This window comes from Papaver somniferum, chromosome 11, assembly GCF_003573695.1.
Source record: "Papaver somniferum cultivar HN1 chromosome 11, ASM357369v1, whole genome shotgun sequence".
In the NCBI taxonomy this organism is placed as follows: domain Eukaryota; kingdom Viridiplantae; phylum Streptophyta; class Magnoliopsida; order Ranunculales; family Papaveraceae; genus Papaver; species Papaver somniferum.
Window position 1 is genome coordinate 56182062 of NC_039368.1, and position 22753 is coordinate 56204814.

General features: G+C 35.6%; 1 protein-coding gene across 3 annotated transcripts; it reads right to left on the reverse strand.

Moving 5' to 3' along the window:
• Positions 1–436: 436 nt before the first annotated feature.
• Positions 437–2562, reverse strand: LOC113323614 (GDSL esterase/lipase At5g37690-like). Of its 3 annotated transcripts, none has more exons than XM_026571934.1 (4): positions 2524–2562; positions 1756–2102; positions 1223–1535; positions 437–860 (listed from the first exon to the last, which is right to left on the reverse strand). In XM_026571934.1, the coding sequence occupies exons 1-4, from the start codon at positions 2555–2557 to the stop codon at positions 796–798; spliced, it is 759 nt and encodes a 252-aa protein (XP_026427719.1). In that variant the 5' UTR covers positions 2558–2562; the 3' UTR covers positions 437–795. The 3 variants fall into 3 exon arrangements, with proteins under 3 accessions (XP_026427719.1, XP_026427720.1, XP_026427718.1); XM_026571935.1 differs by lacking the exon at positions 2524–2562 and adding an exon at positions 2234–2450; XM_026571933.1 differs by lacking the exon at positions 2524–2562 and having other exon boundaries at positions 1756–2450.
• Positions 2563–22753: the final 20191 nt, after the last annotated feature.

Consider the following 22753-nt stretch of genomic DNA (forward strand, 5'->3'; position numbering starts at 1 on the left):
CGGTTTAGTTTGTCGTGCCAGTTTCGCTAAATCATTGAAACATATTTGTTATACTAGAGAGCAAATTCAACTTCTGGATCTAGAAGTAGCATGGGAAGACTACTTCGAAGATGCACAAAATTTGAATTGAAACCACTCAACATTCGCAATCCTACTAATGACATACTGAATCTTGCACTACGCCAGAATGGACAATTTTTGACAGGGAGGCTCGTAGGAATTTAACAGCAAAACCATGTCATTTCATTTTTATAGGCGTTTGCTATCAACTGTCCCACTACTGTTCCAGATTCTCCTCACTTGGGATGTCTCCAATGCTCGTAAAGTAATACTCTATGTTCAATTCTCCTTGTCAGTAATATGCTCAAATTATTCTTACAACCTTGCACTGGAATTGTTCCCAAAGGCAAAAATTCCAAAAAAATAAAAAAATATGTGCAAAATTTCGATTTTTATATCACATTTGGATTTACATTGATCAACTTTACAGGACAATAATTGCCAACAAAAAAAAAATGAAATGAAAAAGAAAAGTAACTCAGGTTCAGGAACCCTGAACCACTAGAGAAACGTGAGGCCTAGTAAAATTCAATGGTTCAGCCCTTGTAGAAAGTACAATGAGATGGTTTTTACACTGAGTACGGAACTGACAGTCGTTCAATGCTGATTGGTCTGCAAATATCCGATGGCTTACTACTCCAAGCAGACTCAGCAAGCAATGAGTGCACAGCTTGTGTAGGGTTGTGGAAGTCCCACCAGATGGGTCAATGGCTCGTCGCAGGCCATCTCAATAGCTTAGCACCCTACCATACCACCATATCTACCACTTCCACAACACGACCTATTTACATTCTCGAATCCTGCAGTAAACACAGGTAACAGAACTCTGTCAACAAGTGTTCAGTAGTTGCTTGACTGTGCGTATTTTATCATCGCAAACAAACTTCAACTCAAATCATATACCCTTCAATTTTTTTTGGTCTATTTCAAGCATGTTGAGGTACGTATATTATCATCGAAAACAAACTTCAACTCAAATCATATATCCTTCAATTTTTTTTGGTCTATTAGTGACATGATACATGTTATTGTCCTCTCTAGCATCTAGGCCTGATGATTTAAGCACCCTAACATATGAGATATGTCAGGCCAAAGGGACATTCACGGCATGACACAACTAAGAGTCACTCCTTTACTGTACCAAGTGTAAATAGATACGTACCGTAGCGTCTAGGGAATGGAATAATATCCATCATAGCTTGGTACACGTCGCAGAAGATTATCTGAGCATCAGGAAACTCAAAATTTAGGTCCAGAAGCCGCTCTGACAACAATGCATTGTATTCTAGAACAAGGTCATTGACATCTTCCATACAGTCTTGCCAACCACTGCCAGCGCCAGAATTTGATGATGTGTGACTAGGATGATGACTATCATTATCGCGAGAGGACTCCCATAAGGTGAGAGGTGCAGCACATCCAAGAGGACCAATTCCCATGCATATAATCTTCTTCACATTTGCATTGTAAAGGTCCTTAAATCCATTATAAACCAATTGGAAAAAACAAAATTCAGTACCCCAGAACTATTGTAGTAAATTGGAAGGAAAACGTAGGCAGACTGAAATAGCTAAACTATGGTTTAAGCAAGAGATGCTGACCATTATATATTAGACACAACACAAACTGAGGTATTGGTATCGCTACAAACCCACGAAATGCACCAGTAATAATAAAGAAGGGATAAGAGTTTACCTTGACAACCCGGATCATCTGGTTGACTAGAATCTGTGTGAACACTTCTTTACTGAATCTGTGCCTAGCACCAGAAGAATCTGGGTGTAAGAAATTAATGTAGTCGTCTTTGCCCAAAGAAAGATAGAACACGGATGACTCTATAACTTCCTGTCCCAGCTGCAGCTGCAACAACTGAAGTGTCTCATATGCCTGGCATAGCTGTTGGTTCAATCCCTGGAAGCCTAGCCTGCGTGAGCTCAAGATTGTCCCTTGTGTTGACCCAAAGTTTATACCATTTCCTAGTCCTTCAATAGTTCCATTTATCAGCATGAAATGCTGGAATCTCAGCAAACCCATCTTCTCAGCTGCACAAGAAACAAAAACAAAATTGTTCAGCACACTCTTGATTTGGCCGATGTTATGCATTTTGTCAAACTAACTTCTCATCATCTTGGGATTGAGAAATCAAGTGATGACCAAAGGAGTGAGTACATACAGATACAAAAAATAGATGAAGAACACAAACAATAATCAAAGGTAAAAGAATTTTATGGGTGTCTAGAGAAATGGGTATTCAGATTAAAAAAGTGATCTAAATTCTGAAGGGTTTCTTGCATCAAAAACTGGGTTTAGATAGGGTTTTCATTTTTCAGTCAAGAACCACATTTTATCACCAATTAATATTTCGTTAGACAACATTTCTTGAAATTATTTCAAGGTTTCCAAGAAGAATCAAGATAAGGACAATGATATTTCTTGAAATTAATACTTTGTCCGGATAATTACACGCGGTGACGTGGTGGACTCTAACAAAATACATTCCAACAAAACATTCAACTTCTCTACACACCAAGGTTTCGTGTTATGGCTGGTCAAAATTCAACATTTTGGTATTGGCACGTTATAAAAGTTGAACGTTTAACCCTTATCAAGATTTAAGATACGGAGAAGAAAAAACGCCAAGCCGGATGTCATGGGACGCCAAATGATTTGGCATTTCTCAAAAGATTCCGATTATGTGTTTGGTACCGAGTCAAAATGGTCAAAACCCAAATGGTTAATCGCCATCCCAAATGAAAAGTCGCCTCAGAATTTTTCCTAAAACTCACGGGAGGCTGTGTTCTTTTTTTTTTCTCTCTTCTTCTCAAGCGAAAACTTGTTTTTTATTGTATGTCGTAGTTTACAGGTTTTATGGCCGATTTTCACCTGAACTCTTAAAGGGGTTATTACTTGTTGCTACTGCGTATCTATTGGCGGTAATTTCATAAATTTTCATCAACAAACTAACTCAAGGTATAATGAAGAAATTTAATTAGGTTTAGAATGAATTTAATGTGTTTGTTACAACACCAACCCAATACCTCATATTTCCTTAATTATATTTACCTTATTTAGTTTGCATGGTTTCCTAGTTTAAGTAAACTTCTTATTATTAGCATTGCCTACGTAACAAGCAATATAGTTAGCTATAAATACTTACATAGAAGAACAAACACAAAATTGTTTGGAAGACAAGCAGTTGTGCCTTGAGGATAGAACTAATCGGAAGTTGAATTTAGTTGAGCATACAGAAGATTTGACAAACATTCTGAGCACGGAACTCACAAAATCTTTACGTACCGTGTTTCTTGAATTTTTCCTCAGCTTAATGCTCATGGCATTGGTCATCATCAAACCCATCAGTGTACTACTAACCCTAATATTGGTGATGGAATTCTTGAACCCCTATTTGTGCTGGAGCTATTGGTTTGAAGTTTCTAGTTTTGATGGAGATGACCCTGATGGTTGGATATTTCAGGCTGACCAATATTTTGATTTGCATACAACTGCTAATCCCTTGAAGATTGCAATATCTACTGCACATCTTAAAGGTGATGCTTATGTTTGGTATCGTTGGAAGAAGATCACGACTACAGTTACTACATGGGAAGAATGTTGCTCCTTAGTTCGTGCTCGTTTTGATCCTGAGATATTTGTTGATGCAAGAATGGCATTAAGTAGCATTAAAAAATATTTCATCGTCAATTCAAAAAGATTCATCTTCAACTAAAAACAACATTGATATGATTTCTGCAACAAAAATTAGTGAAGAAGAAACCAAAAATATTTCTTAAAAGAAAAAAGTAAATCAACAGGCCGACGTGGATCCATATGTTTCGCAAAAGTTTAATGCATCAGTTGATGGAGAATTTATAAAAATTACTTCTCAAGTGGATGAAGAGAATTGTGTTTCTAAGAATGAATGGAATCTTGTTTCTAAACACAAAGAAATTCAGGTCTTCAGATGTTTCACTAGAATTTAATGGTGAGTCTTGAATTCTTGATATAGATTTATCTTCTTTGTCTACTGTTGTGAATAGCCAATTCATCGATCAATCAAAAACTCCAATGGTTTCCTATATATTCCATAAAAAGGCAGATGTTGTTGAATTAGCTTATGAGAATTCTTCTCTGCCCTTTAATAAGTTTGTCTATGAAAGTGATTTTCAACCTCCAGAAGATATAAATATTGAAAACTACACAGGTAAACAAACTATAACTGGAAGGCTATCGTGGAGTTTGAGAAGTATCATATACACCGCATATTCGGAGGCTAACATTTTTATTGAAGAACAGTTTGTGCAGAGGTGTACAAAAAGATGTTGGTTGGAGAATTGCATGTCTATCATGCACTGTTGGAGATTTAAGAAGCAATGGTTTGTTGTTTCTTGTTAATTCTCCTAAAGTTCAATCTACTGTATTAAAGGCATCATCATATGACGGTAAATCACGTCTACATGGCATTAGATTCTAGTTACAGCATGTGTCAACTTTAGTCGTACACACCTGTATTCTAATATAGCTAATAATATTCTTGATGGCAAAGATTTGGTGATGTTTTATGATGAAAAGACTGCTGCCAAAATTTTCCCGGAACATGCTGTTCACACCATCGGCAAGCTTTTCATTGAAACAGGGTCCAATCTTGAATACGATGCTACCTGCAATGGGATTAAATCTTTAACGGTACGGTGTTTATTCTCCTCAACTATACATAATTTACATAATTTGGCAGAAAATTGTGGTAGTTCTAAAATTTCAATGTATGAAGATACATCCATAATGAAAAAGCGGGGGTCTAACAACCACACCCAATATTTCGCTTAGCAATCTGTATGGACAAACTCCAATATACTTTCTAGAGAATCAACTAGACAGTCAGACTTAATCTAGATAAAAAGTATATCAAAGAGTTTATATCTCAATCTCTCGATTTAAATTTTACTCAAGCAATCTGCGCGTCTCGATTAAATACAAGAGAGATAAACTTGGATGGTACCAAAGACCAATATCCAAGTGTCAATCAATTTAAATCAACAACCAAAAGGTCGGATGTTCTAATTGATTGAACAACGCACAACCTGTGATATTTCAATTATATAACAAACTATAATGCGGAAAAGAAATAACACAGACACCAGAATTTTGTTAACGAGGAAACCTTAAATGCAGAAAAACCCCGGGACCTAGTCCAGATTGAACACACATTGTATTAAGACGCTACAGACACTAGCCTACTCCAAATTAACTTCGGTCTGGACTGTAGTTGAACCCCAACCAATCTCACACTGATCCAAGGCACAGTTATGCTCCTAAGCCTCTGATCCCAGCACGATACTGCGCACTTGATTTCCTTAGCTGATCTCATCCACAACTAAGAGTTGCTACGACCCAAAGTCGAAGACTTTAATAAACAAATTTGTATCACACAGAAAAGTCTACGGCAATAGATAGGCCTGTCTCCCACAGAAATACCTACGAGTTTTGTTCCGACTTTTGATAAATCAAGGTGAACAGGAACCAATTGATAACCCGGACTTATATATATTCCCGAAGAATACCTAGTATTATCAATCACCTCACAATAATCTTAATCGACGCAGCGAAAAAAGATATTGCGGAATCACAAATGATGAGATAAAGTGTTTGTGATTACTTTTTATATCTTGCCTATCAGAGATATCAATCTCAAGCCAATTATTACAATTGTACTCGTACAATAGAAACAACAAGATCAGATCACACAACTACAAAAAAGTAGTATCGGTCTGGTTTCACAATCCCAATAAAGTCTTTAAGTCGTTAATCGTTTAGAAGAAGAAACCAAAGGTTAAAGGAGAATCAACTCTAGATTAACACAACTAGTATCACACAGAATGTGTAGGGATTAGGTTTCCTAGTTTCTAGAGTTCTCCTTTATATAGTCTTTCAAATCAGGGTTTGCAATCAATGTTAGTTTAGTAACAAAGCATTTAATATTCACCGTTAGATGAAAACGTGATTAGGTTCAATCAATAGTTAACCAAATGGTTATCCATATGAGCATTTTCATATCAACCATATTCTTCTTCACCATAACTAGTTCAAATGACTTCAAACGAACTAGTTAGAGAGTTTTTCAATTGCAAGGAAATCTTATGTACTACACAAGACATAATTGAAGCAAAAACGATGTGATTCACTTAAATCGGTTCATGAACTATATAGCCACGGTTTGCAATTGCATTCCTTAGTTTATATAAGAACTAGCCCTTAACCTGTGCCGTAACGGCACGGGCCATGATGTTGGTTCATTTTTAATATATCGTATAATTTGTGTCCCGAATACTTATCAACTCCTTATGATTTAATATGGGTTTGTCATAAAAATAGTCGGGATTTTCCTCTCTTTTTTTCTTGTTTTTTTCCTTTAATATTTTACCGCCGGAGATTTGTTCAAACGAAAGAAATATAATCTTAACTTCCAGACACTTTTTTATTTAGGTTCATTGCTTATAATGAGATAATGCTCTACATGAACATGGAAGTTTAAATATTTTTTGGAAATATGACGTCAGCAGTGCTCATATCAGTGAAATCAACTAATCAATATCGTCCATAAAAGTCTCCCCATGCTTCTATTTCGCTCCATCTGACTCATATATCATGGTTATGTTGTCGATCCTCCAAATATGCAGAGATTAACATTTTTTTACATCGAACGGATGATACAAACTCTCCAATGTGACATGATTTTTCCTGTAATTTTTCAACACCGATTAGATGAAAATGTTTAAAATGTGTACCAATTACCTTTTCGAAGGGAAATATATGCAAACCTCTGCCATTAAATCTTCAACAAAGTATTGTACCCAGCAGTTCGTATTAACGAAGGCTTTGGTAACTTCAAAAGTCTTTGACATTTTGTCACTTCCATACGTTCCTACCTTTATTTGGAATACAATCTGGCGACACATTACCTCATAAAGAACCTTGAACACATATTGTACTCCCTGATCGTATTTCAAATTTATAGGTTGTCAATAGATCCTTTACCAAAAGTTGACATCTTCTACGTTGAATATTTATAAAAAAAAAATTATGGTATTGTGGATCGTTGCTTTCTAAGAGTGTAGTTTTTAAAATTGGCCTCTTCAAGTCCCACGGATTTCTAAGTTTATATATCCTGTTTGTTTTTAAAATTTTAGTTAGCCATATTATGTTTGTTACTAATTTTAAACTTGATGTCATCTTCTACTGTGAACATTATGTTATTTCAGAATCGAAATAGTTATACCTCTTTCCTTCGTATCAAGTAATCCGTCGTATATCCCAACAATTATTATATAGAAATTCCTTTCTTTTGCCGTTTCCGGACCATTGGTAGCCATTATTATCAAACACAATTTGTATAATTTTTGTTGATGTTATGTGTTATAGCATTGCTCGGTCGACCTCGCATGCGTTGCTATCTCAAGCATGTTTGTCAATGTTAGTGATCAAAACTATAAGTCTTGATTTCTAGTCTACTATAGCTAAGTCTCGGACTAGGATAGAAAGTGTAGTTGAGCTCAAGAACTCCATGGAGATTCATCATACAAAGACGAAGAACCACTCAAGGAACCGGTGGAACTTCATCAACAAAAAGGTATGTGGAGACTTGAACTTATCTATCACTCAAAAGTCTATCTACTCTATCTCTTACTCTTTGAGACAAAAGTCATTTTGCTATATAGACTTCGATTATACACATTTGGTATTTCGAGCCGAGTATATCTCGCCTATCTATATCTCGAAATATGTGTTGGTAAGCTTTTCGCTTCGATCAAGTTTATCTTTACCTAGTGACGAAAGTCATGATATGTTTCAATCACTTTAAAAATTTCTTTGACGAGAAATGGTGTAACAACTATATAACGTCCTCTAAGAATATTTCAATGATTGAAATGAGAGTTTAGATTGCATAACCAATGGTGGAAATAAGCATTGTTGTGGAAACACATATGTGTATAAGTCCTATTCCTTGAACCAAAGTTTGCGAACTTTGTTGATCAAGAGAACTGGAATATGGCGTGAGCCAAGTCCGCGAACTACTGAAGTTCTCAAACCCGAGAATTTCTGCTGGAGTTTGTAAACTATTTGCGTGAGCCAAGTTCGCGAACTCAGTCCGCGAACATGCGAATTTTTCATACCCGAGAATTTCTGCTGGAGTTTGTAAACTCTCCGGTAACTTAAGTCTACGAACTTGAGAAGGTTATATATCTAAAGATGATTTCTGAACTTAAACTTAAAAAGACTAAGAAATGTAGTTTGCAAACCGTGGCTATAAAAGTTCATGAACCGATTCAAGTGAATCAAATCATTTTTGCTTCAATTGTGTCTTGTGTAGTACATGAGATTTCCTTGCAATTGAACAACTCTCTAACTAGTTCATTTGAAGTCATTTGAACTAGTTATGGTGAAGAAGAACATGGTTGATATGAAATGCTCATATGGATAACCATTTGGTTAACTATTGTTGAACCAACAAATGTACACGTTTGGGTACGGTTACACAAACCTAGAAGCGTACATTTCATTTGTGTATAACAAGCTAAGTTTTCGATCTAACAGTTGAGAAATATTATCTTGAATCTAAATTAGGTTTTCATCTAACGGTGAATATTGAATGCTTTGTTACTAAGCTAACATTGATTGCAAACCCTGATTTGAAAGACTACATAAAGGAGACATCTAGCAATTGGGAAAACTAATCCCCACACCTCTCGTGTGATACTAGTTCGCTTGCTAGAGTCGATTCTCCTTTAACCTTTGGTTTCTTCTTAAAAACCAGGTTAACGACTTAAAGACTTCATTGGGATTGTGAAGCTAGACCTATACTACTTTCGTCATAGTTGTGTGATCTGATCTTGCATCTTCTATCGTACGAGTTCAATCAGATTGATTATCTTGAGATTGATTTCTCCGATAAGCAAGATATAAAAAGTAATCACAAACATCTTCGTCTCTTTGTTTGTGATTCCATAACATCTTGTTTCGCTACCATACAATTAAGATTGTTGTGACGTGATTGATAACTCTACGCTGTTTTTCGGGAATATAAGACCGGATTATCAATTGGTTTTTGTTCACCTTGATTATATCAAAAGAAGGAACAAAAACTTTAGGGTTTTTATGTGGGAGACAGATTGATCATTTGATAGACTTGTCTATGTCAGACAGATTTGTTTATTGTCAAGTCTTCGACTTCGGGTTGTAGCAACTCTTAGTTGTGGGTGAGATCAGCTAAGGGAATCAAGTGCATAGTATCATGCTGGGATCATAGAGGTAGGGAGCGCAACTGTACCTTGGATCAGTGGGAGATTGATTGGGGTTCAACTACAGTCCAGTCCGAAGTTAGCTTGGAGTAGGCTAGTGTCTATAACGGATTAATACAGTGTGTGTTCAATCTGGACTAGATCGCGGGGTTTTTCAGCATTTGCGATTCCCTTGTTAACAAAATTCTGGTGTTTGTGTTATTTCTATTTTCGCATTATATTGTTTGTCTTTATAATTGAAATATTACAGGTTGTGTTTTGAAGTTCAACCAATTAGAATATCCAACCTTTTCGGTTGTTGATTTCATTGATTGACACTTGGATATTGGTCTTTGGTACCATCCAAGTTATTCCTTGTATTTGATTAGAACTCGCAGTCCCTGCTTGAGTAAATCAAATCAAGAGAGATATATAAACTCTTTGATATACTTTTAGTTGATTAAGTCGTGTTGATTCTCTTAAAAGTATATTCGAGTTTGTCCATACAGATTGCTAAGCGAAATATTGGGTGGTGTTGTTAGACCCCCGCTTCTTCATTATGTATTTGCAATGTTCATTTTTCTTAAATAAATAGATTGTGGAAAAACTAAAAAAAAAAAGAACATAAGTATTACAACGGGTCTAAGTTACTATATCCAAAATACTTCGGACACTGCTTCTGGTGCCTTGTTTCCTCAAATTCATCGTTGCATTCTAGACAGTACATGCAACACCAATCATTTGCGAAGTGAGTTATTTGCGTAAGTGTGGTCAATGTATCCCTTACCTGTAATAATAATATCAACACGTAAATTTTTTTCAAGCCGTCCAGTTGTAAATGGTATGAATCTAATAGATTTGAATTGTACCTCAATCTTAGATATCACCTTCTTCTCACATAACATATCAATTGAGGAAGGACAAATCTTGACCACTCTTTACATAGGCAGAGTTAGCCAAACTATGTTTTGAAATTGTCTTACGTGGAAATTATTATTAATCCACATTTTAGTCGTCTCATATCGAAGCCGATCTAATTAGTCCTATAGAAGTTAATCTTAAATTTTTGACCTTATTTCTTGACCAAATTATTGAAGTATTCTCAGTCATGTTCTGCTTTGTGTGATCTACCCATCTGTATCTACTCTACCTTCTAACCCAGTGAATGAAACTTATACATATTGATCTGTAATTTGATATTGTTGATTTGTAATCAAGAGGTCGCATGATTTGAGAATGTAAAATATAAAAAATATTCTATAAACATCGGAGGCGAAATTTAGATTTATGATTTAGAGTTTTTTATGATGATTTTGATGAACAAACATAATTTTCAAACAAATATTTTAGAATGAAAATACATTTTCCCGGTCAATAATGTTTTATATCGGGAATTGAGTGAAAGTTGTTGTCTTTGTAGGTAGTTGTCGCGAAACAACTCGACATTGATGGTCTTTTTAGGAAAAAAAATGTAATAGTACTTGAGAGAGCGATAATGTTCTCTTACGCTGGTACACCAATTGCATTTATATAATACAGATATCGTTTCGGTGATCCAACAGTCATGATCATATTGTCTTATACGTTCCAGTATCATCCTCGAAATATTTGATTTTTTTTTATCAATGATACCAAAAACAACCAATTACATCTTTCGCAATACAATGTTGCATGTTTTGTGAAGATTTTTTTTTTACTCGGTCAATAACACTCACTAAAAAGCAAAAACTATTATTATCCACTACTATTACCAACACCCACCACCATAAAAACCATCCACCGCCAATATTTCTTCCACCAACAGTAGTGTTACCGCTTCCACCATTCACAAACACCCGCCACTGTTTATACTAACCCTACTTCCACTACCACCATTAGAATTAATATAGATTTTAGTACAATTATTTATTAATAAAATTATGTATTTATGTTAGATTATTAAAGGGACATTTATAATAGAAATTTAATTAACCATTATGAACAATCAATGAGACATTAATTAATAAAATATTTAAAAATGGTTAAGTTAAACAAACCCCAGCGATAAATTTATCTTTGCCAAGGACAAATCCTGACCACTCTTTACAGAGACAAATCGATAATAAATAATTTCATATGTTCTGATCTTGATTCGTGTCATTCGTTTAGTTATTACATAACATGGCAATTGATTGCACCAATTTTTTAAAATGGACATGTGTTTTATCGAGTTTATTTTAACATTAGAATGATCAACCACGTTTTATACTTTATAATATAACGTTACATATTTTGTGGCGTTACGAAATTAGCATAATATGTTTTTTTTCACCAATACCAGCCACCACCATAAAACCATATGAATCCATTTTTTTATCCACCACTACTGTAGATGGGGAAAAAATATTTGATGGTTTTTACGGAATTGAGGAGACGACCGTGCGGAGGAGACTCCTTGAACGGAGCAAATGCTCAACCTCACACAGATGCACTGCAAAAAGAGAGTTCTTTAAGTTCGAGAGATCAATCTGTAGGATTCCGGCCTAAATCAAGACAATGGCCGTTCCAGAGTCAATTCGGTCACAAGAGAGAATGGGTCGATCTGTAGGACGGAAGTTGAGAAATGTGTGAGATCAATGGTGATTGAAGATTGCAGGTGTATTGTGTATTCTGCGTGAAGAAATAAGATAAGTTCTGATTGATTGAACGCTGGGTTCTTAATCTCTTGTTTGTCTTCTTTGATGAGAGATTGTCTTGTCCTTTCAATCATGATTCAGAGACTTATTTATATTGCCAGAATTGTAAACACCTTCATCCCACGAAGTGTGATAGTTTCTGGAGTCAAAGAGTGGGGAAGTGGGAAATTGTGTCAAAACCAGTTGCTCATCGTGCAGAGACTTGGTTAATTTTCCACCCACTACTTTGCTAAATCCTCCAAATGATTGCACGACTTGCTCACATTCTCATCGTGTGTATGAACACACGTGACATAGACCGCAAGACCAAAACCATAGTTAGTATCCCCCCATGTGACATGATTGACATCTCGTGATTGTGGAGTCAGTTGCTGACTTTATGGGACGATGAGTCCTTGTATTGTTGAGTCGTGATTTGCAAATTTTCTGAGACTCATGAGTTGAACATGTCTTCTGAGAAAAAGGTATAATTATATTGATTTTTAAGGTGAGCAAATATTGCTCGTATGAGCAAATGTTGCTCGTTTAATAAAATGTTGAATATTGATAGTCAATATTCATGGACTGAGCAAGTATTGCTCATCTGAGCAAATGTTTCTCATTTGATGAATTATTGAATATTGATAGTCGAACCAATATTCATGGACTGAGCAAATGTTGCTCATTTGATGAATTATTGAATATTGATAGTTTAACTAATATTCATGGTCTGAGCAAATGTTGCTCATTTGATGAATTATTGAATATTGATAGTTGAACCAATATTCATGGTCTTAGAAAATATTGCTCATCTGAGCAAATGTTGCTCATTTGATGAATTATTGAATATTGATAGTTGAACCAATATTCTTTGGTGTGAGCAAATGTTGCTCGTTTTAGGAATAATTGGTAACAGGACCAAGATAAATATTAAATTAAAATACTGGCAGCTGAACCGAGTATAATTAATTAGGGTGTTGATCATGGGATCAACATAAAATTATTAGCATTTGAATCTGGAATTATGAACCTTGGATTCGAAACCCTAATTTTGATCAATTGTTGAATTGATGATTTATTGAAAATCATTCATGAAGTGAAGGAGGGACCGGATACATGGGACGGTGAATCGACCATGTAGGACCCAGATGCTCAAGTGAGCAAAATACCAAAGTCTCTTGAAGACCAGTTGGTGAAAAAATGATTAAATGCTGGTTTAATCATTTATTAAAATAATGCTCGTGTGAGCGTTAGGTAGTAAAACCTGATTATGGAGAGACGAGGGACCGACCAAGGGGTCATGGGACCGGCTCTTGATGGTCATGGGACCAGCTGATGGTCGTTTGAGCAAACTCCCAGTTGTTTGAGAAGAGTTTGGACCCAATATGAGTAATTGAGCAAATTATGTCAAAATTATTAAAACATGTGGGACCGGCTATTTGCAAGCCCTAGGGCTGGCCTTGGTCTGTCAAGGAGTCATGCCCGCGTCATCATAATGTCCATGTCTCAGTCCTGAGAGTTTCGATATTTTCTGGTGTGCGTTTGAGCAACATTTTGAGAAAATATGAAGAAATCAGGGATTTTTGTTGAAACCGGGAAAACTTCATGAGATGAAGGAATAAATAATAAAATAATGAAGGAATCATGAAGTGTAGGACTGGCTATGGACAAGGCATGGTCGGCCGGGCAAAGAGCCTGGTCCCAAGACACTTTTCCTGATTTTATAATATTTTTCATGATTTTAGGGAAATATCATAAAATCAAAGAGTTTGTTGAAACCAAGCAATTTATTGAAATCAAGGAGTTTCCATGAGATGAGGGAAACATAAAAAATAAAAATAATAATAATAAAATAAGGGGCGTTTGGGACCGGCTAGGGCATGACCGGCCGGCTAGGGCCCGGTCCCACGAGTTTCCCTAATTTTATATTATTTTTCATGACTTGAGGGAAATTTCATGAAATTCAAGGAGTTTGCTGAAACTAGGGAGTTTCCTTGAAGTGAAGGAAACAAATAATATTAAAATAATGAGATAAGGGCGCGTGGGACTGGCCACGGCTAGGGCATGGCCGGTCAGCCAATGAGCCCAGTCCCGCGAGTTTTCTCCCTAATTTTTATATCATTTTCATGAGTTGAGGGAAATATCATGAAATCAGGGAATTTCTATGGGATGAGAGAAATAACAAAATAATAAGGAACCATGAGGTGTGGGACCAGCCACGGCTAGGGCATGGCCGGCCGGCTAGTGAGCCCGGTCCCACGACACCTTTCCTAATTCTTATTATTTCTTTGATACGAGGAAACACCATGAGACTAGAGAGTTTTCTTGAGACTAATGAGATTTTTTCAAATGAAGGGATTTTCATGAGATCAGGAAAAAATAATAAAATATGATAAAATATAAAATTGGGCGTGGGACTGGCCACGGCGTGAATGGCCGGCCGGTGAGCCCAGTCCCCTAGCGCCTTTGCCAATATTTTATTATTATTATTTTTCATCCTATTTTGTACAGGTTCATCGTTCCTTCATGTTTTGAAATGCTCGTTCGTGCATTCAGGTGTTCGTTTGTGCATTGTTGCTAAGTACACTTGCACCATTTTGGCCGGGGCTTACTCGATAGCTGCTCAAATGCCCGTACATTGAATATTTATTACTAATTCATGGAATTCTGCTGAGAAGAACCACAAATTGAAGTAACGAAATACTATAAATGATGTGGAATATTTTCCAGGGATTCAGTTAATGAATCTAATAATTTAGGAATAATTAATTGATAACTCTATACTAGTACGATTGTCTAGGAGCATTAATTATTCAGGTGATATGAGCTTGTTGAAGCGTCATATTCATATAGTCAGGGAAAACATTATTACATCCTGAAGACATTATTGCTCTATACTAGCAGGCATGTTGTCTAGGAGCTGTCCAACCTTGCGATTCTATATAGAAGTGAGTACTGAAATTTCTCAGTATTCATGAAATGTGTTGTTGCCTCAGCTGAGAGACTACACATCTACATATACTCTGGGAGACCGTATTCTCAGTCAGAGATTCATGTGGCATGATCTTTCATGCTTCAAGGAGAGACATGAGCCTCAATACTCATCTGATTGCTGGATCAGGAGCATGCATAATTATGGTTTTACGATTTTAACCATCTACAACCACGTAGTGGCAGAGCCAAGGGTTTACTAACCTAGCTCTAACCCCTTAAATTTTTAATAATTACACAAATTTTTTAGTTTATTTTATAAATAGTACTTTGTCCATATATATTTATGGTTTAGTCCACCAAGTTTACATGTTTCTTTTTTTTAAAGTAGGCCTCCTCAATGTCAATTTTTGACTCCACCACTGCCACCACCACTGTCGCCCATCCCATGTAGGTTGTTGGACGCAATTCTAATTTTCAATAAAAAATGTCATGTATGAGCTTTAGATTGAACAAAATGTCGTCAATTGATTAGTTTCATTATTCCTTTTCCGTGTATATATTCTTTTTTGTATTGCAATCAATTTTATTTTAAAATTAAAAAATCATGATTTATACGATATAGTACCAAAGATAACAGGGGTACCATTTGGGTGATCCAACTACGATCATGAAAATATTATCTTGTATGGTATCATCGCTGTAATATATGGTACCTTCCTTTATCAAAAGTGTTAAAAACAACCAACCACATCTTCCACACTACGACGTTATCGATGTTGTAACGACAACATAAAATTAATATTGTCCATCACTACTCACCAGCACTCACGTCACTACTTCTTAAACCACAAACCAGGGGCGGAGCCAGGATTTTGAGGAAAGAGAGAGAAAAAACTCTTGGCAAGTTGGATACATGTGAGATATGGACCTTGTATCCCATTTTATGATAAAAGAACAAAAATAAATATAATTGTGTTTGGCGCCGCCCTTAACCACCACTAATCTTTCGGCCTCCACCTCTTCTACTACTCATTATCGCCAAAAATGTTTATTGATATTATTTATCAAAATTACTTATTAACAGAAATAAATATTATACTTAATTAAGAAAACATTTATAATTAAAAAATAATTAATCATTTATTATGAGCAATTAGTGAAACACTAATTAATAAAACACTAATTAATAAAAAACTTTATAATGAATAGATTATTTATTATGTGCAATTAGTGAAAACTAATTAATAAAGCAATTATGATATTTAAGTTGAACAAACCACCACCGTTGATTTATCTTTTCTATTAATTCCAACAAAGGTGGAACACTGGTTAGAGACCACTCTTATGACACAATAGGTCATGAGTTCGAACCTCCCCGTTATAATTTTTGAAAATCCATATCTTGACTTGAGTATTCATTTTTCATTCATAATATTGGAATTAATGTCACGCGTGCGAGTTGTAGAGGGTGGTCAGGAGAACCACATCCCTTGATTTATCTTTGTCTGGACAAATCCTGACCACCACTAACACAGGCTAACTTAGCCTAGCTTTATTTTGTACTAATGGTAAGTTCACAATCATCGTATTTGGATATAACCTACTCAAGTCCGCGGACTGAGTTCACAGACTTAAGTTCCCGGAAGGAGTTCACAAACTCCAGCAGAAATTCTTGGGTTTGAGAACTTCGTCAGTTCGCGGACTTAGCTCACGCCACTATTCTGGTTTACTTGATCAACAAAGTTCGCAAAACTTCAGTTCAAGGAATAAGGACTTGTACATATATGTGTTTCCACAACAATGCTTATATCCTCCAATGGTTATATTATCTAAACTCTCATTTCAATCATTTGGAACATTCTTAGAGGACTTAATTATATAGTTGTTATTCACGAACTATTTTTCGTCAAAGTAAGCAATTTCCAAAGTGATTGAAACTTTTCATGACTTTCGTCACTAGGCAAACATGAGCTTGGCTAAATCTAAAAGCTTACCAACACATATTTCGAGAAATAGATAGGCGAGATAAACTCAGCTCGAAATACCAAACGTGTATAATCTAAGTCTATATAGAAAAACGACTTTTGTCTCAAGATAAGAGATAAATAGACTTTTGAGTGATAGATAAGTTCAAGTCTCCAGATACCTTTTAGTCGATGAAGATCCACCAGTTCCTTGAGTAATCCTTCGTCTTGCATGATGATTGCGATGGAGTTCTTGAGCTCAACTACACTTTATATCCTAGTCCGAGACCTTAGCTATAGTAGACTAGAAATCAAGACTTATAGTTTTGATCACTAACATTGACAAACATGCTTGAGATAGCAATGCATGCGAGTTCGACCGAGCAATGCTCTAACACATAATGATTCCTGGAAAATAGCACGACTGTTGTACGAGCTTAAAAAAATTGTCACCTCGTCGTCACAAAAGTTGGTGAATCTTATTGCTCATCACCACTGCGTTTATTTTACGGTCTCTTAATTATAAACAAGTACAATCCAGGTACTACTCTTCTGGCCCATGAGAACGTTGTACGCCTTATTGGAAAATATCACCGGTATTTCGGTTATGCTGCAACAACTTCACATAAGTCCGTTGATTTTTCTCCTAGTATATTGACTTATTCAAATTTGATTGTTATATATTCAAAAGACGTATGTTTCAAGAAGTCTGCAGAGGACGAAATATTGGTACATCTTTTGGCTACCAAGGAAATATACTTTCAAGAATTGGCTATCACTGGTCTGTTATGATCCGAATCACAAGCTTGGACGCGCCTGCTGACGGAAACACAATTATGCCAGACTACTCAGGAAGATGTACGACAAAAGCATGGGTGAAAGGTCTTTGCGTTTGTCGTTGTTGGTCAATTAATTTGGCTTCACAAAGTGGTTGCAGTAATTTTCACAACTATAGAGGATGCTATTTTACAAACCATTTTCTCAAGAATTGTGGAATTCCATCTCAGCAACTGTACTACTCAATTCACTCATTGGTCAAACCAAACAGAGACGTATTGATGTTGTTGGATGAGTTAAAAGATGATCTAATTCAATTATATGTTACTACAAGAGCGATATCAAAGTTTCAACAAACTAATGCTGCTTGTGATCTATCTAATATTTCTGGTGCCTGCACTATGTTCGGTGCAACAATACTGGTGTTTTATTTTATTCCCAAGATTGGTACCGGTTTGAGTCCAACTCCGAAGTTCTACTTCTATACCTTGGATAACCACGAATTTCAGCAACTAGGCATGTGTATGTGGAAGGAAGATCGCAGTTTGGAAAAATATAGAAGCTGAATTGGTAGTTATTCCTTCTGGATTTTTCATTTACTCATGGTCAGTTTCGTTGGAATCATCAAATGAGGTTAATTTTCCTGAGGTGTCAGAGAGAGTTATCCTTTTTAGTAATAGAAGCGTGTATACTGTATAGCATGTATATACTTCTGAGATTAGTCTTAGTTCAAAAAGAAGTTTATTAAATTGTGATGTTTACACAAAACAATGGTTGATTGAGCATGTATATACTTCTGAGATTAGTCTCAGTCTATCTTGTTTGTTACAAGAAGTGAAGTTCTACTGTATTGTACAATAGATGAGTCAAGGAGGAAATACTATTCGAAGGGTATTAGATTGAAGGAATTTCCAATGGTTACCGGAACTCACAAGCTCAGCCAGTTATTGGTTTTAAAGGATGTTATCAACAAGACTAATGGACGGTTCATAGATGCGATCAATGTTAACCAAAGGAATAAAAATCTACGAAGAGATCAAATTACAATTTTTGTATTTAATCGTGGGAAGTTTGAATACACATCTTATGTTGCGTGGAAGAACATTTACTGTTAATGCGTTTTGGAATATCCAAGGCTACGAAATTTGTATTTGATCGTGGTAACTTATATCAGTAGCTTAAGAGAATTATTTGGAGAATACAAGAAGTATTTTCAGAATTTCATGCCTGAGGACAAGCCATTTCTCAAGCAGGGTGGAATGTTGCGACAACAACCCAATACCTCTTATTTCCTTAAATATATTTACCTTATTTAGTTTGCATGGTTTCCTAGTTTAAGTAAACTTCTTATTATTAGGATTGTTTGTGTAACAAGCAATATAGTTAGCTATAAATAATTTGCTTGAGTTTGTATCGATATACAACTTTAATCAATACAACTCAGTTTTATTTCTTTCTTCTCTTTATCTTCAAAGCATAGGTGGCTAACCCCCAACTCAAAGGGTTTTATCTAGGATTCTGTACCTTTTATTTGTGTTTTAACTAGTGTTTTTGTCAAGGACCCTAACAATGTTGATTATGATCTTATATAGTAGTTTAATGTCTCGATTGAGATTGTTGATTGAGTTGAATGTTTCAACGATGGAGTCGGGGTTTAACTAGGGGACACATTTGTATGGAATTTGGTATTTATATTGATTGATAGTCGTGTTGATGATACTTGATATGGACTTAATATAATTAATAGTTGTAAATTGATATGTAAACATAATTCAAGTAAGGAATTTTGTTAAGGTTATTTTGATGAATTTGTTGATAACTTCTATTTGTGTTATTTTGATATTGTAATATGAACTAATTTGAGAATTTTTTGTATATCGATTGTGCATCTCTTTATGGTTAGCTAGCATTTTTGTTACTATGTGGAATGAGATGGAAAAAGGGTGAGCACAACAACCCAGTAATAAATTTCCGAAAATAATATGGGTTATTTGATTTTTAGTACTTAATTTTTGACCAAAACCTGGGTTTGGTCTAATATTTGTCCAGCCTTTGCGTTTGGTCTAAAAACCAACGTTGACCTTAGTTGACCCCTTAATATTTTGATTTCTGTTAAATAATAATTTTAAATTCAAACAAAACATAATTACTTAACACCGTGAAAGTGCCGTTAGCACGTGACTGGATCAAAATATCATGTGCCCAAAAAAATACCTAATTGCTCGTGTTCTTCCCACCCCTAAATAGAAGAACCAGAGTTTCAGCTCTAGCCTCTGCACCATTCTCTATCTTGCAACAACCCATTTAAATCCTTCAGAACCCATCTATTATCATCGCAGAAACAACTTCAACCTAATTCTCCACCTGCAAGAGTCACAATTCAGAAACACCACTTGTTCTTTCCAGCTTTAATGGTAGAGGCTCCATCTTCTTATCTGTTCTCGGCCTTAACTCATTAACAACCATCTATGGCAGTAGCAACAAACACTTCCCTTCACTGCCCTCCACTGCAACCCTATAAACTGGTACCAATTCGTCTAGCAAATCAAACTCAGACATTCCTTCATATTTTAATCTAGAATCACCCAAGACTCAGACCACCAAATCAGCCTAAAACTCATCCACTGGATCGTGGTTGTTTGGCTTCTAAAACCCCTTTGCTCAAACTCACCAATACATGGCTACTGGTGGTTCGGGCGTTTTATCAAACACCTGCTGGGTATGAACATGTGTTAGAGTAGGTGACCTACATGCATTCTTCAAACTTTTGTTTCATCTCCTTCCCCGCACACTTACTAAATTTATACACACAAACCCATTCTTCATAGTCCGGTGAACCCTTAATTTCTTCTTGTCATCCTTTAAACTTCATGAAACCGCAGTAGCAAACCTTATTTATTCTCTCTTCTTCTCTGTATCTGAATTCTAATTCATCCCCATCAAAACAGCACCACACAAACCTAGTTCGAGAACCCTTGAGCATCTCTAATTGCAGTTAATAATTAATATTCAATACAATTTGGGGAAATTGAGTATGACTCTAACAAACCAATTCAAAAATCACAACAACAAGATTCAGCAGAAACACAATTTGAGAAAATTGAGTGAAGCCTTAACAAAAGAATCAAAACCCAAACTGAACACAAATTGAAAACCAAATAAGAATCAAAACCATAATTGAACACCAATTGTACCATAACTGAACCCTAATCATATCTGCAACAACCATTACATAACCTCTGTTTCGCTTCTTATCTCATCAAAACCTCCAAAATCAAACCCTCTCAGCAACAATGGTGTTCTTCATCACTCGACGGAATTGCTTGATACGTTTATGTGATGGGTTTCAAAAAAAGAAATAATAAATTACAGTGGAGAAGAAAGAAAGTAGAGAGGTGGTAGTAGCAGAGACGAACATCTACAGAGATAAAGAGATAGAGTTCGTGAAAAACAATATAAGCTCGTTCGTTCGGACCGGTACGACTCGATTTGGACCACAGAGATACACGTGCATGTTAGGACATTAAGAGTAATTATTACTAAAGTTTAATTTCCTTTTGTAATTTCCGATTTATTTAACAGAATAACTGACACGTCATGTCTAACCGAGTCAACGCGGGTCAATGTTGATCTTTAGACCAAACACAAAGGCTGGATAAATGTTAGACCAAACCCAGATTTTGGTCAAAACCTGAGTACCAAACCAAATAACCCAAATAACATAGTGCAGAGGATAGATAAATCAAAGGATGCATCAAAGGTATAATTAAACAATTTCAACATTTCAATTATTTATTGATTTTTTTTTCAAACTTTTACACAATCGTACTTTTAATTTAAGTAATTAACTTCTTAAATTATTGTAGAACATTTTACTAATTTTCGTTCAATACGAATATTACCATAAAATTCTTTAGGTGTAATTTAACCATTGTAACCTTCCATTTATAAGTTTTACTCTTGTTGCCTTAATTTGATGTTATGATGGTTTGTACTTGGAACTGTATATGATGAAGATTAGAGATTGATTTTCACGTTAACCCTCTGTAACTCCTTAGAGCACAGCCTATTTTCTTATTTAGTTCATTGATACCTTGCTATCTCCTGCAGCTAGTTATAAATAAAAGATAGCAGTACAAACCCTAATGAGTTCCTCTTACAGCCATATACGTGTGCGGATCAAGAGTGAAAAAGCGGGGATACAACAACCACACCGAATATTTCGATTAGCAATCTGTATGGACTAACTCCAATATACTTTTAAGAGAATCAAATAGATAGTCATACTCAGTCTTAATAAAAGTATATCAAAGAGTTATATCGCTATTTCTCGATTCAATACTTACTCAAGCAAATAGAAATCTGTGAGTCTAATTGAATACAAGAGAGAACACATGAACGGTACCAAAGACCAATGTTCAAGGATCAATCAATTTCAATCAACAACCAAAGGTTGGATTTTCCAATTGATCGATTCAACGCACAACTTGTGATATTTCAATTATATAACAAAATATAATGCGGAAAAGAAATAACACAGACACCAGAAGTTTTGTTAACGAGGAAACCGCAAATGCAGAAAAACCCCGGGACCTAGTCCAGATTGAACACACACTGTATTAAGCCACTATAGACACGAGCCTACTACAAACTAACTTCGCTCTGGACTGTAGTTGAACCCCAATCAATCTCACACTGATCCAAGGTACAGTTGTGCTCCTTACATCTCTGATCCCAGCAGGATACTACACACTTGATTCCCTTAGATGATCTCACCCACAACTAAGAGTTGCTACGACCAAAAGTCGAAGACTTTAATAAACAAATATGTATCACACATAAAAGTACACGGTAATAGATAAATCTGTCTCCCGTAGAAATACCTACGAGTTTTTGTTCTATCTTTTGATAAATCAAGGTGAACATGAACCAATTGATAACCCGGACTTATATTCCTGAAGAACAGCCTAGTATTATCAATTACCTCACAATAATCTTAATCGAATAGCGAAAGAGGATATTGCGGAGTCACAAACGAAGAGACGAAGATGTTTGTGACTTCTTTTATATCTTGCTGTTTGAGGGTGAAAAC